The 19,538-nt window shown below is 45.1% G+C and overlaps 1 protein-coding gene across 1 annotated transcript; it reads right to left on the reverse strand.

Moving 5' to 3' along the window:
• Nucleotides 1-1,875: 1,875 nt before the first annotated feature.
• Nucleotides 1,876-3,309, reverse strand: LOC125515845 (uncharacterized). The gene is made up of 2 exons (XM_048681341.2): nucleotides 3,165-3,309; nucleotides 1,876-3,060 (listed from the first exon to the last, which is right to left on the reverse strand). The coding sequence occupies exons 1-2, from the start codon at nucleotides 3,196-3,198 to the stop codon at nucleotides 1,958-1,960; spliced, it is 1,137 nt and encodes a 378-aa protein (XP_048537298.1). The 5' UTR covers nucleotides 3,199-3,309; the 3' UTR covers nucleotides 1,876-1,957.
• Nucleotides 3,310-19,538: the final 16,229 nt, after the last annotated feature.

Genomic DNA, 19,538 nt, shown 5'->3' on the forward strand with positions numbered 1-19,538 from the left:
TTATAATCACCCAGTTACGTTGTGACGTTTGGTAGCACACAAAGTGTTCCTCCGGCAAACGGGAGTTGCATAATCTCATAGTCATAGGAACATGTATAAGTCATGAAGAAAGCAATAGCAACATACTAAACGATCGGGTGCTAAGCTAATGGAATGGGTCATGTCAATCAGATCATTCACCTAATGATGTGATCCCGTTAATCAAATAACAACTCTTTGTCCATGGTTAGGAAACATAACCATCTTTGATTAACGAGCTAGTCTAGTAGAGGCATACTAGTGACACTCTGTTTGTCTATGTATTCACACATGTATTATGTTTCCGGTTAATACAATTCTAGCATGAATAATAAACATTTATCATGATATAAGGAAATAAATAATAACTTTATTATTGCCTCTAGGGCATATTTCCTTCAGTTCGAGGGCATGGGCGGTAGAGCTGGTCCACCGGAGGCATGGGAGGAGATTGGATCCGATGGCGAGTCATGCAAAGTTGGGAAGGACGGGAGAGAAGGAAAGGTGCGATGGGAGAGGGGGCTGGAAGGTGCACCATCGTGAATAGAGAAGGAAGGCTGGGAAGGGGAGGATACATGCGTTGCCACCACCGTTGTGCTTCCTTGGGTGCCACTCCTCTTGGTTATTTTTCATGGTCAGATAGGGAAAAAAGGCAGGTTGACACATGAATCCTTTTCTTTTGCAGCCCGAGGGTAATTCCAGTGGAATAAAAGCAAAGGAGCTTCATAATACGAGAGGCAAGCGTCTCATGAAAATTCGCTAATGTATGATCAGGAGGCGTCACCCAGGGAGGAGCGTGTCGTGGTGTTGGGCGGAGTGCGGTGCTTTTGCTCGGTTGCCGATGCAGTGCACCTCGTGGTGGCATCTTGGTTTGGCTCTCGAGCAGGGCTAGTGGTGCCGCAGTCTGTGCTCCGGCAAGACGGGAGGAGCTCTAGGCTCCAGACCTGTAGGTGGGTGCGCTCAGGGCTCTGTCCAAGCATAGGTATGCGGTATCTCTGGACAAAAGTCCTGCCCGTGGTTGGTGATGACAATACTTGCAGGTGTTGTTTTCTTATTGAAGGCGTCACCGGGGAGATTCAGTCCCTCTCCTGTCTTTAAGCTCTACTCTCCGGGTGAAAACTAATATCTGCCTTGTGTGGATCGGTGATAGCGACGCCCTTGGCGTCGTTTCTTTGGTGGAAGCATCATTGTTGGAGATTTGACCTCTTGACAGAAGCACTTGAATTGCGACGAAATGGTTGGCCGAATGCTTGCGCTCCGTCTTCGGCCGGCAATGTTGGGCACTCGGAGCACACTTGACGTGCATAAAGCGTCGGGTGGGTCATGTTGGGTGTCCTCTCGTGATCAAAGAGGCACATGTTCGTTCCTCTTTAGCCGGATATGTCTTCTCTCTCTGCTGCCCATGAAGTCATCGCGGCCTAGTCTGATGCAACAGAGTGGTGCTTATTGGCAAAGTTGATGCGAAGTCGAAGTCGCTGGCCGTGAACATGGTCGGTGATGTATGATAATATCGCTTTTGTCGGCGATGTGCTTTTCTGTTCGTGTGGTGTTTGACCTTTAGGGGTTCTTGTATATCCTGTTTTGCTTTGGCCCTAGCAGAGGTAGGTGTAGTGTGCTCTTTGTATATGTTTTTTACAGCTCCTAGCATCGGTTTGTTACCGCTTCATCTATCAATGGGTAATAGCAGCTCTCCTGCTATATTTCAAGAAAAAATCGTTAATGTATTTGGGCCATTTCAATCCGGCGTTTCGTGCGCATCCAAACGAAATGAATTGCTACCCACGCAATACCAAATCCAAATCATGAGTCTAATACAGACATCCAATCGCAGTCACACTTATGCTGGGATCGTTCACTTCCTTTCAATCACTTTCATACTTCTATTGTTGCTGCCGTCAAAACAGAACCCCAAAGTACCTAAACTGAACAAATTAAACGCCTAATCATACAGGGAGAAACCATTCTTGCTCTCCCATGCGATGTCGCGATCCCTCCTCATGGCCGAGCTCCACCGTTTCTCCCTCCCACCCCCGCGCCGCCTGCCCTTCCCGGCCGGCTGTTCGTCGGCCTCGCCTACGGCGTCGCTGGAGTCCACCTGTTCCCGGAAGAGCAGGTTGTCCTGGAGGTGCTTACGGAAGCCCTTGTTGAGGAACCGCTTCAGGAAATTGAGCTGGACCAGCCTCGCCCATGTAGACACCCTGAGCACGCTGCGCCCGCTCGTGTACGACGATGGCATCGACTCCTCCGTCTCCGGGCAACCGACTTGGCTCATGATGTCGGCGATCTGCTGGAAGAACTCAACCTGCTCTTCCGTGAGGTTCTGGCCGCCGCTGGCATCGGCGACGAGGTCGAACAGTATCATCTCGATCACTTGGATGTCTTCGGGCGAGGCGTGCTGCGTCAGGTTAAGCTCGGCGCACACGGCCAGCGCCTCGCCGGCGGCAATCCGTACGTCGGGGTGTTCGCACTCGAGGAGCTCGGCGAGGTCGTGGAACGGGATGATGGCCTCTTTGACGGTGCAGGGGTACGACCTCAAGTCACCGACGGTGGTGAGGAGCAAGGCGAACGCGCGCACGGCGGCCGCCAGGACCTCAGGGCTCGGTTTCGTCTCGTCTTCGGCACGCCTGATCGCGCCCCACACGGCCTCCACGGACGGGGCCGCGTCCTCCGGGCGGCGAGTGCCGGCGAGGGTTACGGCAGCGAGGCAATCGAGAGAGGCCACCATGGTCGTCGCGCCGGACGACGGCGCATGCAGCGTCTCCTCGAGGACGGGGAGCGCTTTCTCCAGGATGTCCTTGGAGCAATCGACGCCATCGGCGGTGGCGGCGCCTACGGTGAGCGCGAGGAGGCCGATGGCGCGGTAGGCGAGCGTGGCCTCCCTGCAGGCGCCCTTGCGGAGGGAGGCGCAGCAGCGATCGAAGACGGTGAAGTAGCGGTAGTCGAGCTCGTCGACGGGGACGAAGCCCTCCAGCGCCTCCATGCCCTCCTCGCGCACTGCGCGGCGCTTCTCGTGGAGCTTGTCAATGCAGTCGCCGACGACGTCTCCACAGAAAACACGGGTGAAAATCAATCGGCGAACGTACTCATCAGGAAATCACAAGAGATGATGATCAATCGACGACGAATGGGGGATCCGATGCGCTTACCGGTCTTCCGACGAGAGTTGCGGAGGCTCCACATCGTAGCCAGCCCCGGACCGCCGGAGCACGGAGAGGATCAGATGGCTCTGCGGGCGGGCGCGGTGGACGTGAAACGTGCGAACGTAGTCGAGACGCACAGGAGTACGCTAGGTATATGTGACCACATCCGGGGAAGGGCGAGCCGTGACGAGTCGGAGACGAGACGGGGAGAAGATTGTGTCCGTCACGGGCACGAGTAAGAGGCCCATATCAAGGGCAAACTCCGACTGGGCCAGTCCATTCGGCGGTCGGGCGAATACAGGAAAACAAATATATAAAAAAAGTATATAGACAAAAATAAATACTATTCCTCACGCTTTCTTTTTCTTTTTAGTTGGGGCGTGCTACGCGTCTGCTGGCCGGTCTTTTTAAAAGATCAGCACGGTCGCGAGCCATCAGATCTCACGCCATCAAGTGACCGAACGTCATCCTTCCCATTGCAACAAAGGTAATGTTGCAGAATTTTTCAAAACAAAACTCGTGTTGCAGAAACTTTTCTAACAGAGGTCATGTTGTAGATTTCTTTTTGCTACAAGATATTTGTTGCATTTTTTTTGCAACAGAACCTATGTTTCAGAAAAACATCAGCAGCTCACAGTTGTGTCCGTCGCGTTTTTTTGCAACAAAGGTCTTGTTGCGGATATTATTTTTTTGCAACAGCGGTTCTGCTAAGGAATATTTTTTTTGCAACAAAGATCTTGTTGCACTTTTTTTGCAACAGAACTGATATTGTAGAAGTGGACGGCGGCCTTGCCATCGCCAATGGCGAGCAGAGGCCGTCTTCTTCATCATCAGGTAGCAGCAAGAGTAGGCCATGAGCTCCGCCACATGGCAGTGAGGGAGGATCGACGCCGCCTGTCCACGCCTTCGCGCCGCCGTCGACGAGTATCGGATCTCGATCAGGTCGCATTCCTTCCTTCAGTTTTCTCCTCTGTTCGCCTCTTGCCACGGGAGGGTCGTGCGCCGCTGCCATCGCGGGTCCTCGGGATGAAGCTCGCTTCCAACCCCGCCGGACCTCGCCGAGCGGAGGCCGCGCCGCTCGAGGATGTCCCCGCCTCTTGCCCGCTCGCCATCCTCGTCTGATTCGGGTAGAATCCTCGCCGCCGTTGTGCTCCCAGTCGCACGAGTCAACTCCCTCACTGCTCCCAGACACCTCGGCCTCCTGCCCACGCGCCATACTCGCCGGATCCGACGAGATCCGGCTGGAATCGCTGGTGTCGCCCTCCCAGTTGTAGGAGTCTCCGCCCACCACGGGGTCTAACCAGAGAGTTGGAAACTCTATTTTCTGAAACAAGGCATGAGTTGCAGTTTCCTTCTTTTTATACTTTTTTGATAACTTTCTCATTAGGTTCTTCACAAAAAATATTTACTCATTCTAAAAATGAACATTTATTAAACAACTTGAAATTTACACAACGATAATTTTAAATAATATAACAAATATTAAAATTCATTAAAAATAAAAAACATGAACATTTTTATTTGGGGAATAAGAATTAAACAAATATAAGGGAAAGGGATAATTGAACCGCGAAAATTGTAAAAACAAACAGTAAAAGGTCAAAAAAAGAATGGTAGGGAGAAGAACAAGTAAGAAAAAGGAAACCGAACAAGAACCTTCCATAACTTTCCTAAATCCAATTATTTTCGGGGAAGAACCAAAAATATATCAGACCCATAACCTTCCCAAAACCGAAAGACCGAGGGTAGCTGGGTCGTCACACCAAGGCTCACCTTTATACGATGTAAACAACTTAATGAAATAAGCGTCATATTTTGAGGGGGTAAAAGCATGTCGTTATTCAACAAAATCCACAAAGAGTGGGACGGAAGTTACATCTGAAAGTGCGTTATATCGACTAGAGGGGGTTGAATAGGCGATTTTTATGAAATTCTTCACTAAGGAATTTGCAGTGAGGAAATTCCTTAGCGAAGAACTACTAGCAGCGGAATAAGTACTCAAAAGTAAACATAACAGAATACAAGCATAGTCATCATGATGAAATGAAGACATGCACAGAGTACAGGAAACGTAATCACAGGATAACACAGGATGAAGACAAACAGACTGAAGAAATTAAACTGAGAAAATTGAGAAAGTCTTCAGTCAAAGTCTTCAAACACAGATATGAACAAACACACAACACAGTTATGAGGAAAAGACAATGATTTGGTAGACCAGTTTCAACTGATGTCTCAGTTGTACGTCTGGTTGGAGCGGCTGAGTATTTAAACTCGAGGACACATAGTCCCAGACACCCAGTCCTGAACACGCAGCTCAGGACACCTAGTCCTCACCGTATTCTCCTTGAACTGAGGTCACACAGACCTCGTCCAATCACTCGTGGTAAGTCTTCAAGCGACTTCCAAACCTTCACAAACTTGGTCACTCGCGATCCACAATTCCTCTTGGATGCTCTAGACCATGACGCCTAACCGTCTGGAAGAAGCACAGTCTTCAAAGGTAACAAGCGTCGGATCCACTCAGGATCAATCTCTTCAGTGATGCTCAATCATTTGGGGTTTGTAGGTGTTTGGGTTTTGGGTTTTTCCTCACTTGATGATTTTTGCTCAAAGTCCTCAGAGGATGGGTTGCTCTCAAATGACAAGTGTCAGTTTCTCTCGAAGCAGCCAACCAGCTAGTGGTTGTAGGGGGCGGCTATTTATAGCCTAGGGAGCAGCCCGACATGATAAGACATAAATGCCCTTCAATGATATGACCGTTAGGTGGATAGATATTTTAGGACAGCTGGCGCATAGCACAGCAACGGTCGGAATTTTGAGTAGCAAAATCCTCAGGGCTATCATGTTCCTCACTGTGTAGGCAATCCGCACTGGCGAATTCCTAACTCCTCAGTCAGGACAAATTCCTCAGAGACCAGAAGAACTTCGTCTCTGTCACTGAAAAAATTGACTGAACTGTATGAGATTTCCAATGGCTTCACTTGAAGGGATTGGTAGGTGTAGGATTTTGAGTTGAGCATCACATGAAAATTTTTCCTTAGTATTTCCTTGATCCCCTTTAACAGTACGCTGTTTCCTATGACTCAAGAAAGAGAGAAACAAAACTATGAAAACGAAAGTCTTCAAGCTTCATATTCCTCGCATGAATATCAATTCACGGACACACCAATTTCTTCACTTTCAAAGTCTTCATGAAAGTCTTCAGAAATACCAAAATCTTCAGTCGAAGATATTCATTTTTAGGGGTCGACTTTTCCTGTAAATATCAGACTCCTCATAGACTTATAGATTTGTGTACACTCACAAACGCATTAGTCCCTTAACCTATAAGTCTTCAATACACCAAAATCACTAAGGGGCACTAGATGCACTTACAATCTCCCCCTTTTTGGTGATTGATGACAATATAGGTTAAGTTTTCAATGGGGATAAACATATGAAGTGTAACTACTGATATTGAAGAATTTGATTGCAAGATATAGAAGAACTCCCCCTGAAGATGTGCAAAATGAGGAATTTGCCTTTGAAGCAATGCACACTTGAAGAGTTGAATCATGGAGATCTCCCCCTATATCTTGTAATTCATACACGCATTTAACATATAATATAAAGAATTTGAAATGCATGATGAAATATGGTGCCTGATGAAATTCAGCATGCGTGCAATAATATTAACGAGGAATAAGCATGCAGAATAGTGCATCAAAAGTATCAGAGCACAGTGCATCAAAAGTATCAGAGCGCCATCAGGTTTAAGATTACAACTCGATCCAATAAAGTTTCAGAAGAACGAGAGTTGTAACTTAGCAAAATAAAAAAACGCCCATATAGTAGACCTGCTTGAAGACTAACTCATATTTCTCCCCCTTTGTCATCGAATGACCAAAAGGATCGAAAATGAGGACTAACGCCCCTGAAGATAATCATGTTGATGAAGGAGTGCCAGCGTTGTTGGGGTCGTTTGTTGATGTAGGGCCTGCCGCAGTGTCGTCCAAATCTTCATGTTCATCAGTATCGCGCGATGAAGAAAATAAGCTGGCCACCAGAGAAGGAACCTGGACCTTCTTGAATTTCTTCGGTGGAGGTGCACACTAGTCAAAATCTTCTTTGAGACCCATGTTCTTCAGATCTTCTTCACCATACAGATGTGACAGGATTTCCCAGGTGCGACCGAAGACTTGATGGATGTAGTAGTGGTTTTTCTTCACTGCATTGTGTGTGGCAGTCATGTTGTGAACAAGTGAACCAAACTGACGCTTAACCCATTTGTGATTTCGATCCACCTTCTGGTGAAGACTAAGCAGAAGTTCGCGGTCAGTCATCACGCACGGAGAAGTGGCTTGAGGAGTGAACTTAGGTGCATTGGCAGAGTCATCATTGGTGGAATAAGATGCAGCTTTGCGAAACTGACCATCCAATGGACGAATGCCTTCATCTATTACAGCTGGTGCCTTGCCCTTTCCATCAACTGAGGAATATGTCTTCTTGAGGACTTCAATTGGGGGCAAGTAGCTGAGGTGATTCTGGAAATCAGCTTTGTAGTTGAGTGAAGACCTTGTCCTGAGGAATCTCATAATCCAAGGTGCATAAGGCTTCAGCTCAAACGGAGACAGTGCAACATTGGCCATAGTCCTCATGAAGAAATTGTGATAATTGACAGGAATGCCAGGAACGATGTTGAATACCAGATTCTTCATGATGCCAACAATTTCCTCATCAGATGAGTCGTGGCCTTTGATGGGACTGATTGTCCTCGTAAGAATACGATAGACAGTTCTAGGCATGTACAGCAATTCCTTCACGAGGAATTTGGTTCTTGGTGCTTGACCTGGCTTCAAAGGTTTCATCAGTACCTGCATGTAATGATGTGTGAGCTCAGGTTCACTGTAGATGCAGCGAGCTTCTTCAAGGGGAGGACTGAGTGGTAGAGCACGAAGCAATTCAGAGGTTGGTGCAGTGTAGTGAGTGTTTTCAGACATCCAGTCCAGCACCCATGAATTCACATCTTCAGCATCTTCGGTGATGTGCAGCGGTGCATAGAATTGAAGAATCAGTTCTTCATTCCAATCGCAGATGTCAGAGCAAAAGTTGAGCAGTCCAGCGTCGTGAAGAACACTGAGGACTGGTGCGAAGTACGACAGAGATTCCATATCCACGTGAGGAATATGCTCATGGTAGAAGATTTTCTCCTTGTTGAACAGTACTGAGGAATAGAAATTTGTTGTAGAGGGGTGAACATTGGAGAGTTTGGATGCTGACTTTCCCAGAATTCATCACTGATTACGGGTGTGGAGCAGCCAATGTCCACATCTTCATCTTCCATTTCTTCAATGCCAGCCTCTTCAGCTGTGAACTGAGGCATAGGCAAGGAGATGATAGGTGTTGAAGGGATCGCATCCACTTCAATTTCTTCATCCAACGGTTCAGACAAAGCAGCAGAAGGAGTTTCTTCATCAGATCCGCTAGGTATCACATATTCTTCATCAAAAGAAACAAGGTCCTTTGATGGCCTGGTTGAGATGGGAACAGCATCAATCGGATTTGCAAACGAACTTGTCATAGGCTTCATTTTCTTCGGAGTTGAAGAATCTGAAACAGCTGATGCTTTCCTTTTCTTCACTGCAGCACGCTCTGCAGCCTTGGTCTTCTTCACATCTGATGCAGATGGAAGGATTGGAGTTGAAGTTGGTGCAGGAGCAGCTGAGGAATCTGGTTGATTTTCTTCAGGCACAACTAATTCAGTTGCCCTGAGTTCTTCAGTTTCTTCAGGCACACCACTAGTGGGTGCCCTGGCAATTTCTTCAGCGGCTGGAATGCAGTCATCAGCCCTGGAACTCACATTATCTTCAGCAGCCTGATTGTCATCAGCGGTGCTGGCATTTTCTTCAGTAGGATGAGCAGATGCTTCAGCCTGAGGAATTTCCTATTGCGTTGGGGCTGCAACATTGGAAATGAAGTTATGCGCAAGTTTCACAAAACGAACCTTGGCTCCAAGCCAATCAGAGCGATATGCGTCAAAGTCATCACTGAGTTTCTTAATCTCAGTCTGAATAGTGACAAGTTCTTCAGTTGTCATAGAGATAACGTTTTTCTTCAGATAGCGCTCTTTCTTGTACTGCGCTTTCTTGATCTGCCTGGCCTTCTCAAATTTCCACTTTTCTTCTTGAATGAAGTGGGTCAGCATGTGACTCTGGCCAGGAGTCATCTTGAAGTCAGGCAAGGGAGTGTTGGGGTCCTTGTGCCAATCATTAATGTAGTCGAGGATCAGCTTGGGATCCAAAAGCAGTGGCACTTCTGATCCTTTGGCTCTAGCGGCCCTGACTTGCATGTCTCTGATGATTTCTGCAAGTTCATCATCATCAGCTTTGTCTTCATCAGACGGCACTTGGAAAAGCGACTTGCTTCTTTTGAGGACTTGGGCGAGGACCTCGTCCAGCAGTGGCCTTTGTCTTCAGCAGTGAGGGGCCAGCTGAGGAACTTGGTGCAGCTGAGGAACTAGCTGAGACACCTGAGGCAATGGAGATGCCGGCAGTCCTTTGGCACGAGGCGAGATGCACAGGTGCTGAGGATTTGGTCGGAACAGCTGAAGGCTTTGGCAGAGGAGCTGAGGACTTTGGAGGAACAGGAGCAACATGAGGAATTGGCCGTGAGGGCTTTGATGATTCTGGCCGTGAGGGCATTGCTGAGGAACTTGGCCTGCGTGCAGGCTTCTTAGACATAGCCTTCTTTGGCTTGACAGCAGAGGCCTCAGCAGAGGCAGCAGCGGCGGTAGAGTCTTCATTGAATTTCCTCACTGCTTCTCTGGCTTGCTTAGCCAACTTGGTTTGGCGCTTGGCCCATTCATCAGGATAGTCCTCACCGCGCTTGAGGCTGGTGGGATCTGCTATTTGGCCAGGTGCCAATGGAGCTCTTGGGCATGGAGGATTGAGTGCGAATTTCTTCATTTACTTAGGAGTGACATATCTGTACTCCCTCCATTCTCTTGCTCATCTTCTCTCTATTCTCTGTTTGCGCACTTTGCGCTCATTCTTGGTTTCCTCAGTAGGTGTGCAGTACCCAACATATATGTCATCAGGGATCTCAAACGATGTATTTACCTCAGGCCTCTTTCCTCCCTTCTGTGGCCTTTTACCATCAGCCATTTTCTTCAATTGAGGAATTTGAACAATCAAATTCTCTGAAGAAGTATGAAACTTTTCTTCGAGGAACGTTGCAAATGAGTTAAGTTGATGAGAACCTAGTGATTCAGCAGCTGACATGTGTACCTGTGAACAGAGTATAGTTGCGAGGAATTTGGAAGGTCATATGCGTTCTCAGAAGGTTTTTCAAAAAGAACAAGTTTGAGGAATTTGATCAGATGAGTCTTGAAGATTTTCACTAAGCGTTCTTTGTCTTAGGTTCCAGAGTTGTATAGATCGAAGATCCACATAATTGAGGAATCTTGAAGAAAAATGATGCTTAGAGAAACGAATCAAGAACAGATGACTTGTGAGGTGTTCAGTGTGTGAAGATATGAAGAAAAACACATTTGAAGATTTTGTAGATAATCATCCGAATCAACGAGGACAGTAAAAGTAACTTTTAATTACCCTGGACGAAGAACACGACGAACTGGAGTGAGGAGATGTGAAGTTCGTCTGTGTAGATCTTCCACACCCTAACTTGGCGGAGGAAGACGGCTACGGCAGCGGCGGAGTGAAGATTTTCGCGGTCGGCGCGAGTACGTCGGCGACGAGGTCGAGGCAGTGAAGCTATTCCTCACCGACGGCGATGAAGTAGCGGTGGCACTAGGGTTTGAGAAGCTCGAGCTGGAGAGAGAGGTCGAGCGGAGTAAAAGAAGTGAGGAAGGGAAGGAGGGATATTTATAGCCACGGTGAAAAACTGCTCGCCCGAAGAAATTGGACGAACGTGCCCCTGGCCCTTCTCATTCGCATGACATGTGTCACCCACGTAGTGAGAGGTGGAGATCGTGTTAGATCGTGGGTGAGTGGATAAGTGTATCGTGGGATGCGGAACGGTTTGAGCGGCAAAGCCGAAAATTTAGATAAGATAGGTTTTAAAGTTCCGTTCGCAATTTCTTCAGCTGATAAGGACACAGTGAAGATTTTGAACGAGTTTCAAATAGAACGCACATGAAGAATTTGTGAACAGATTGGGTTGAGTATAGCATAGAGGGGAAGGGTCCGATCACATTCACTTAGCAGAAAACCAACTTGAAGAAATAGCAATAAGTGAATACTGTAGAGGACATAAACTCATATATATAAATATATAGCCAATGAAGAAAAATGACGGAATCAGTGAAGACTATGCAAAGTTGAAGAATATGAATAATTTGAGGAATTTCAACTTTTAGTGGTGGCGTGATCCACCGTATAAGAATGATGATTTCAGACACCGCGTAAAATTATAGTAGGGTTCTGAGAATAAAATTCTTCATTAATTTCTTCACACTAAGAGTGTCATTCTTCATTGATTGAAGAAAAACGTTTCTTCATGTGTTGCACATCTAAGTCATCAATTTTGCATAAGTGTTAGGATGAGTGTCCTTTTCAAAGAACATTCGAAAATTTTAGGATATTTAGCTCACACCGCAACTTGCTAAATCCCTTCTCATCCAAGGGCTTTGTGAAGATATCGGCTAACTGTTCTTCAGTCTTCACATACTCAATAGAAATGTCGCCCTTCAACACATGATCATGAAGAAAATGATGACGAATCTGAATGTGCTTTGTCTTCGAGTGCTGAACTGGGTTGTGAGCAATCTTGATGGCACTCTCATTGTCATAGAAAAGAGGCACATTCTTCATGTTGACGCCGTAGTCCTTGAGAGTTTACTTCATCCATGGAAATTGGGCACAGCAAGAACCAGTGGCAATGTACTCAGCTTCAGCAGTAGATAGTGACACGCAGTTCTATTCCTTCGAGGACCAACAGACCAAAGATCGTCCGAGGAAATGACATGTACCAGATGTTGACTTGCGATCCACACGATCACCAGCATAGTCAGAGTCAGAATATCCAACAAGATCAAAAGCCGAGCCCTTGGGGTACCATAATCCAAGTGTTGGTGTGTGAGCTAGATATCGAAGAATATGCTTCACAACCTTATGGTGTGATTCCTTCGGTGTAGCTTGAAATCGGGCACACATGCAAACACTAAGCATTATATCTGGCCTAGATGCACATAAGTACAATAAGGAATCTATCATGGAGCGGTATACCTTATTATCGAAGTCAATACCATTTTCATCAGTGCACAGATGGCCATTTGTGGGCATAGGAATTTTGACGCCTTTGCAATCTTGCATGCCGAATTTCCTCAGTACATCCTTGAGGTATTTCTCCTGAGATATGAATATGCCATTGTGTTGTTGATGAATTTGAAGACCTAAGAAGAATTTCAACTCTCCCATCCTAGACATTTGATATTCTTCACTCATCATATAGGCAAATTCATCACTATAACATTGGTCAGTACAACCAAAGATAATATCATCAACATATATTTGGCACACAAACAATTCACCATCATAAGATTTAGTGAAAAGAGTAGGGTCGAGTGAACCGGGTTTGAAGCCTTTCTTCATGAGGAGTTCCTTCAAGGTATCATACCAAGCCCTTGGGGCCTGCTTGAGGCCATAGAGGGCCTTGTTGAGTCTGAAGACTTTGTCAGGATTCTTTGGATCTTCAAAACCTGGGGGTTGAGCAACATATACTTCTTCCTCAAGCTAACCATTGAGAAATGCACTTTTCACATTCATTTGATATAAAGTGATATCATGATGGTTAGCATAAGCAAGTAATATGCGAATAGCCTCAAGTCTAGCAACAGGTGCAAAAGTTTCATCGAAATCAATTCCTTCCACCTGTGTGTAGCCTTGAGCTACAAGCCGTGCCTTATTCCTCACCACAAGGCCATTTTCATCTTGCTTGTTGCGGTAGATCCACTTTGTGCCGATGATATTGTGCTTGCGAGGATCTGGATGTTTGACCAGTTTCCAGACATTGTTGAGCTCGAACTGATGTAATTCTTCTTGCATGGCCTGAATCCACTCAGGCTCCAGAAATGCTTCATCTACCTTAGTGGGCTCTGTAATAGAGACAAAAGCATACTGCCTGAAGGAAATATGCCCTAGAGGCAATAATAAAGTTATTATTTATTTCCTTATTTCATGATAAATGTTTATTATTCATGCTAGAATTGTATTAATCGGAAACATAATACATGTGTGAATACATAGACAAACAGAGTGTCACTAGTATGCCTCTACTTGACTAGCTCGTTAATCAAAGATGGTTATGTTTCCTAACCATGGACAAAGATTTGTTATTTGATTAACGGGATCACATCATTAGGTGAATGATCTGATTGACATGACCCATTCCATTAGCTTAGCACCCGATCGTTTAGTATGTTGCTATTGCTTTCTTCATGACTTATACATGTTCCTATGACTATGAGATTATGCAACTCCCGTTTGCCGGAGGAACACTTTGTGTGCTACCAAACGTCACAACGTAACTGGGTGATTATAAAGGTGCTCTACAGGTGTCTCCAAAGGTACATGTTGGGTTGGCGTATTTAGAGATTAGGATTTGTCACTCCGATTGTCGGAGAGGTATCTCTGGGCCCTCTCGGTAATGCACATCACTTAAGCCTTGCAAGCATTGCAACTAATGAGTTAGTTGCGAGATGATGTATTATAGAACGAGTAAAGAGACTTGCCAGTAATGAGATTGAACTAGGTATTTGGAATACCGACGATCGAATCTCGGGCAAGTAACATACCGATGACAAAGGGAACAACGTATGTTGTTATGCGGTCTGACCGATAAAGATCTTCGTAGAATATGTAGGAGCCAATATGAGCATCCAGGTTCCGCTATTGGTTATTGACCGGAGACATGTCTCGGTCATGTCTACATTGTTCTCGAACCCGTAGGGTCCGCACGCTTAAGGTTACGATGACAGTTATATTATGAGTTTATACATTTTGATGTACCGAAGTTTGTTCGGAGTCCCGGATGTGATCACGGACATGACGAGGAGTCTCAAAATGGTCGATACATAAAGATTTATATATTTGAAGCCTATGTTTGGATACCGGAAGTGTTTCAGGTGAAATCGGGATTTTACCGGAGTACCGGGAGGTTACCGGAACCCCCCGAGAGCTAAATGGGCCATGATGGGCCTTAGTGGAAAAGAGAAGAGGCAGCCCTACATGGGCCGCGCGCCCCTCCCCTCCCTTGGTCCAAATAGGACAAGGAGAGGGGGCCGGCCCCTCTCTCTCTTTTCCCCCCTCCGCGAATCCTATTCCAACTAGGATTGGGGGGGGGGGGGGGGGGGAATCCTACTCCCAGAGGGAGTAGGACTCTCCTGGCGCGCCCTCCTTGGCCGGCCACCTCCCCCCCTTTAGTTCTTTATATACGAAGGCAGGGGCACCCCAGAGACACACAAGTTGATCCACGTGATCTATTCCTTAGCCGTGTGCGGCGCCCCCAGCCACCATAGTCCTCGATAATATTGTAGCAGTGCTTAGGCGAAGCCCTGCAGCAGTAGTACGTCAAGATCGTCACCACGCTGTCGTGCTGACGGAACTCTTCCCCAACACTTTGCTGGATCGGAGTCCGGGGATCGCCATCGAGCTGAACGTGTGCTAAAACTCGGAGGTGCCGTAGTTTCGGTGCTTGATCGGTCGGATCGTGAAGACGTACGACTACATCAACCAAACGCTTCCGTTGTCGATCTACTAGGTATGTAGATCACACTCTCCCCTCTCGTTGCTATGCATCACCATGATCTTGCGTGTGCGTAGGAAAATTTTTGAAATTACTACGAAACCCAACAGTGGCATCCGAGCCTAGGTTTTATATGTTGATGTTATATGCACGAGTAGAACACAAGTGAGTTGTGGGTGATATAAGTCATACTGCTTACCAGCATGTCATACATTGGTTCGGCGGTATTGTTGGATGAAGCGGCCCAGACCAACATTACGCGTACGCTTACGCGAGACCGGTTCTCCCGACGTGCTTTGCACAGAGGTGGCTTGTGGGTGACAGTTTCTCCAACTTTAGTTGAACCAAGTGTGGCTACGCCCGGTCCTTGCGAAGGTTAAAACAGCACCAACTTGACAAACTATCATTGTGGTTTTGATGCGTAGGTAAGATTAGTTCTTGCTTAAGCCCGTAGCAGCCACGTAAAACTTGCAACAACAAAGTAGAGGACGTCTAACTTGTTTTTGCAGGGCATGTTGTGATGTGATATGGTCAAGACATGATGCTGAATTTTATTGTATGAGATGATCATGTTTTGTAACCAAGTTATCGGCAACTGGCAGGAGCCATATGGTTGTCGCTTTATTGTATGCAATGCAATCGCGATGTAATGCTTTACTTTTTCACTAAACGGTAGCGATAGTCGTAGAAGCACAAGCTTGGCGAGACGACAACGATGCTACGATGGAGATCAAGGTGTCACGCCGGTGACAATGGTGATCACGACGGTGCTTCGGAGATGGAGATCACAAGCACAAGATGATGATGGCCATATCATATCACTTATATTGATTTCATGTGATGTTTATCCTTTATGCATCTTATCTTGCTTTGATTGATGGTAGCATTATAAGATGATCTCTCACTAATTATCAAGAAGTGTTCTCCCTGAGTATGCACCATTGCGAAAGTTCTTCGTACTGAGACACCACATGATGATCGGGTGTGATAGGCTCTACGTTCAAATACAACGGGTGCAAAACAGTTGCACACGCGGAATACTCAGGTTATACTTGACGAGCCAAGCATATACAGATATGGCCTCGGAACACGGAGACCGAAAGGTCGAGCGTGAATCATATAGTAGATATGATCAACATAGTGATGTTCACCAATGAAACTGCTCCATCTCACGTGATGATCGGACATGGTTTAGTTGATTTGGATCACGTGATCACTTAGAGGATTAGAGGGATGTCTATCTAAGTGGGAGTTCTTAAGTAATATGATTAATTGAACTTAAATTTATCATGAACTTAGTCCTGGTAGTATTTTGCAAATTATGTTATAGATCAATAGCTCATGTTATTGCTTTCATATGTTTATTTTGATATGTTCCTAGAGAAAATTGTGTTGAAAGATGTTAGTAGCAATGATGCGGATTGGATCCGTGATCTGAGGTTTATCCTCATTGCTGCACAGAGGAATTATGTCCTTGATGCACCACTAGGTGATAGACCTATTGCAGGAGCAGATGCTGACGTTATGAACGTTTGGCTAGCTAAATATGATGACTACTTGATAGTTTAGTGCACCATGCTTAACGGCTTAGAATCAGGACTTCAAAGACGTTTTGAACGTCATGGACCATGTGAGATGTTCCAGGAGTTGAAGTTAATATTTCAAGCAAATACCCGAGTTGAGAGATATGAAGTCTCCAACAAGTTCTATAGCTAAAAGATGGAGGAGAATCGCTCAACTAGTGAGCATGTGCTCAGATTGTCTGGGTACTACAATCGCTTGAATCAAGTGGGAGTTAATCTTCCAGATAAGATAGTGATTGACAGAATTCTCTAGTCACCATCACCAAGTTAGTAGAACTTTGTGATGAACTACAGTATGCAAGGGATGACGAAAACGAATCCCGAGCTTTTCATGATGATGAAATCGATGAAGGTAGAAATCAAGAAAGAGCATCAAGTGTTGATGGTTGACAAGATCACTAGTTTCAAGAAAAAGGGCAAAGGGAAGAAGGGGAACTTCAAGAAGAACGGCAAGCAAGTTGCTGCTCAAGTAAAGAAGCCCAAGCCTGGTCCTAAGCCTGAGACTAAGTGCTTCTACTGCAAAGGGACTGGTCACTGGAAGCGGAACTGCCCCAAGTATTTGGCGGATAAGAAGGATGGCAAAGTGAACAAAAGTATATTTGATATACATGTTATTGATGTGTACTTTACTAGTGTTTATAGCAACCCCTCAGTATTTGATACTAGATCAGTTGCTAAGAGTAGTAACTCGAAACAGGAGTTGCAGAATAATCAGAGACTAGTTAAGGGTGAAGTGACGATGTGTGTTGGAAGTAGTTCCAAGATTGATATGATCATCATCGCACACTCCCCTATACTTTCGAGATTAGTGTTGAACCTAAATAAGTGTTATTTGGTTTTTGCGTTGAGCATGAATATGATTTGATCATGTTTATTGCAATACGGTTATTCATTAAAGTCAGAGAATAATTGTTGTTCTGTTTACATGAATAAAACCTTCGATGGTCATACACCCAATGAAACAAGTTCATTGGATCTCGATCGTAGTGATACACATATTCATAATATTGAAACCAAAAGATGCGAAGTTAATAATGATAGTGCAACTTATTTGTGGCACTGCCGTTTAGGTCATATTGGTGTAAAGCGCATGAAGAAACTCCATGCTGATAGGATTTTGGAATCACTTGATTATGAATCACTTGGTGCTTGCGAACCATGCCTTATGGGCAAGATGACTAAAGACTCCGTTCTCCGGAACAATGGAGCGAGCAACTGACTTATTGGAAATAATACATACTGATGTATGCGATCCGATGAGTGTTGAAGCTCGCGGCGGGTATCGTTATTTTCTGACCTTCACATATGATTTGAGCAGATATGGGTATATCTGCTTGATGAAACATAAGTCTGAAACATTTGAAAAGTTCAAAAAAATTCAGAGTGAAGTGGAAAATCATCGTGACAAGAAAATAAAAGTTTCTACGATATGATCGCAGAGGTAAAATATTTGAGTTACGAGTTTGGTCTTCAACTAAAACAATGTGAAATAGTTTCACTACTCACGCCACCTGGAACACCATAGTGTAATGGTGTGTCCGAACGTCATAACCGTACTTTATTAGATATAGTGCGATCTATGATGTCTCTTACCGATCTACCACTATCATTTTGGGGTTATGCATTAGAGACAGCTGCATTCACGTTAAATAGGGCACCATCTAAGTCCGTTGAGATGACACAATCTGAACTGTGGTTTGTCAAGAAACCAAAGTTGTCGTTTCTTAAAGTTTGGGGTTGTGATGCTTATATGAAAAAGTTTCATCCTAATAAGCTCAAACCCAAATCGGAGAAATATGTCTTCATAGGATACCCAAAGGAGACTGTTGGGTACACCTTCTATCACAAATCCGAAGGCAAGACTTTTGTTGCTAAATTCGGAGTTTTTCTAGAGAAGGAGTTTCTCTCGAAAGAAGTGAGTGGGAGGAAAGTAGAACTTGATGAGATAACTGTACTTGCTCCCTTATTGGAAAGTAGTTCATCACAGAAATCTGTTCCTGTGACTACTACACCAATTAGTGAGGAAGCTAATGATGATGATCATGTAACTTCAGATCAAGTTACTACCAAATCTCGTAGGTAAACCAGAGTGAGATCCGCACCAGAGTGGTACGGTAATCCTGTTCTGGAAGTCATGTTACTAGACCATGACGAACTTGCGAACTATGAGGAAGCGATGATGAGCCCAGATTCCGCGAAATGGTTTGAGGCCATGAAATCTGAGATATGATCCATGTATGAGAACAAAGTATGGACTTTGGTTGACTTGCCCGATGATCGGCAAGCCATAGAAAATAAATGGATCTTCAAGAGGAAGACGGACGCTGATAGTAGTGTTACTATCTATAAAGCTAGAATTGTCGCAAAAGGTTTTCGACAAGTTCAAGGTGTTGACTACGATGAGATTTTCTCACTCGTATCTATGCTTAAGTCTGTCCGAATCATGTTAGCAATTGCCGCATTTTATGAAATCTGGCAAATGGATAAACAAAACTGCATTCCTTAATGGATTTACTAAAGAAGAGTTGTATACGATGCAACTAGAAGGTTTTGTCGATCCTAAAGGTGTTAACTAAATATGCAAGCTCCAGCGATACATCTATGGACTGGTGCAAGAATCTCGGAGTTGGAATATACGCTTTGATAAGTTGATCAAAGCATATAGTTTTATACAGACTTGCGGTGAAGCCTGTATTTACAAGAAAGTGAGTGGGAGCACTACAACATTTCTGATAAGTATATGTGAATGACATATTGTTGATCGCAAATAATGTAGAATTATTCTGCAAAGCATAAAGGAGTGTTTGAAAGGAGTTTTTCAAAGAAAGACCTCGGTGAAGCTGCTTACATATTGAGTATCAAGATCTATAGAGATAGATCAAGACACTTGATAAGTTTTTTCAATGAGTACATACCTTGACAAGATTTTGAAGTAGTTCAAAAATGGAACAGTCAAAGAAAAGGTTTCTTGCCTGTGTTACAAGGTGTGAAGTTGAGTAAGAATCAAAGCCCGACCACGACAGAAGATAGAAAGAGAATGAAAGTCATTCCC

The sequence above is a fragment of the Triticum urartu genome, chromosome 6A, assembly GCF_056163025.1.
Source record: "Triticum urartu cultivar PI428250 chromosome 6A, HENAU_Tu73, whole genome shotgun sequence".
In the NCBI taxonomy this organism is placed as follows: domain Eukaryota; kingdom Viridiplantae; phylum Streptophyta; class Magnoliopsida; order Poales; family Poaceae; genus Triticum; species Triticum urartu.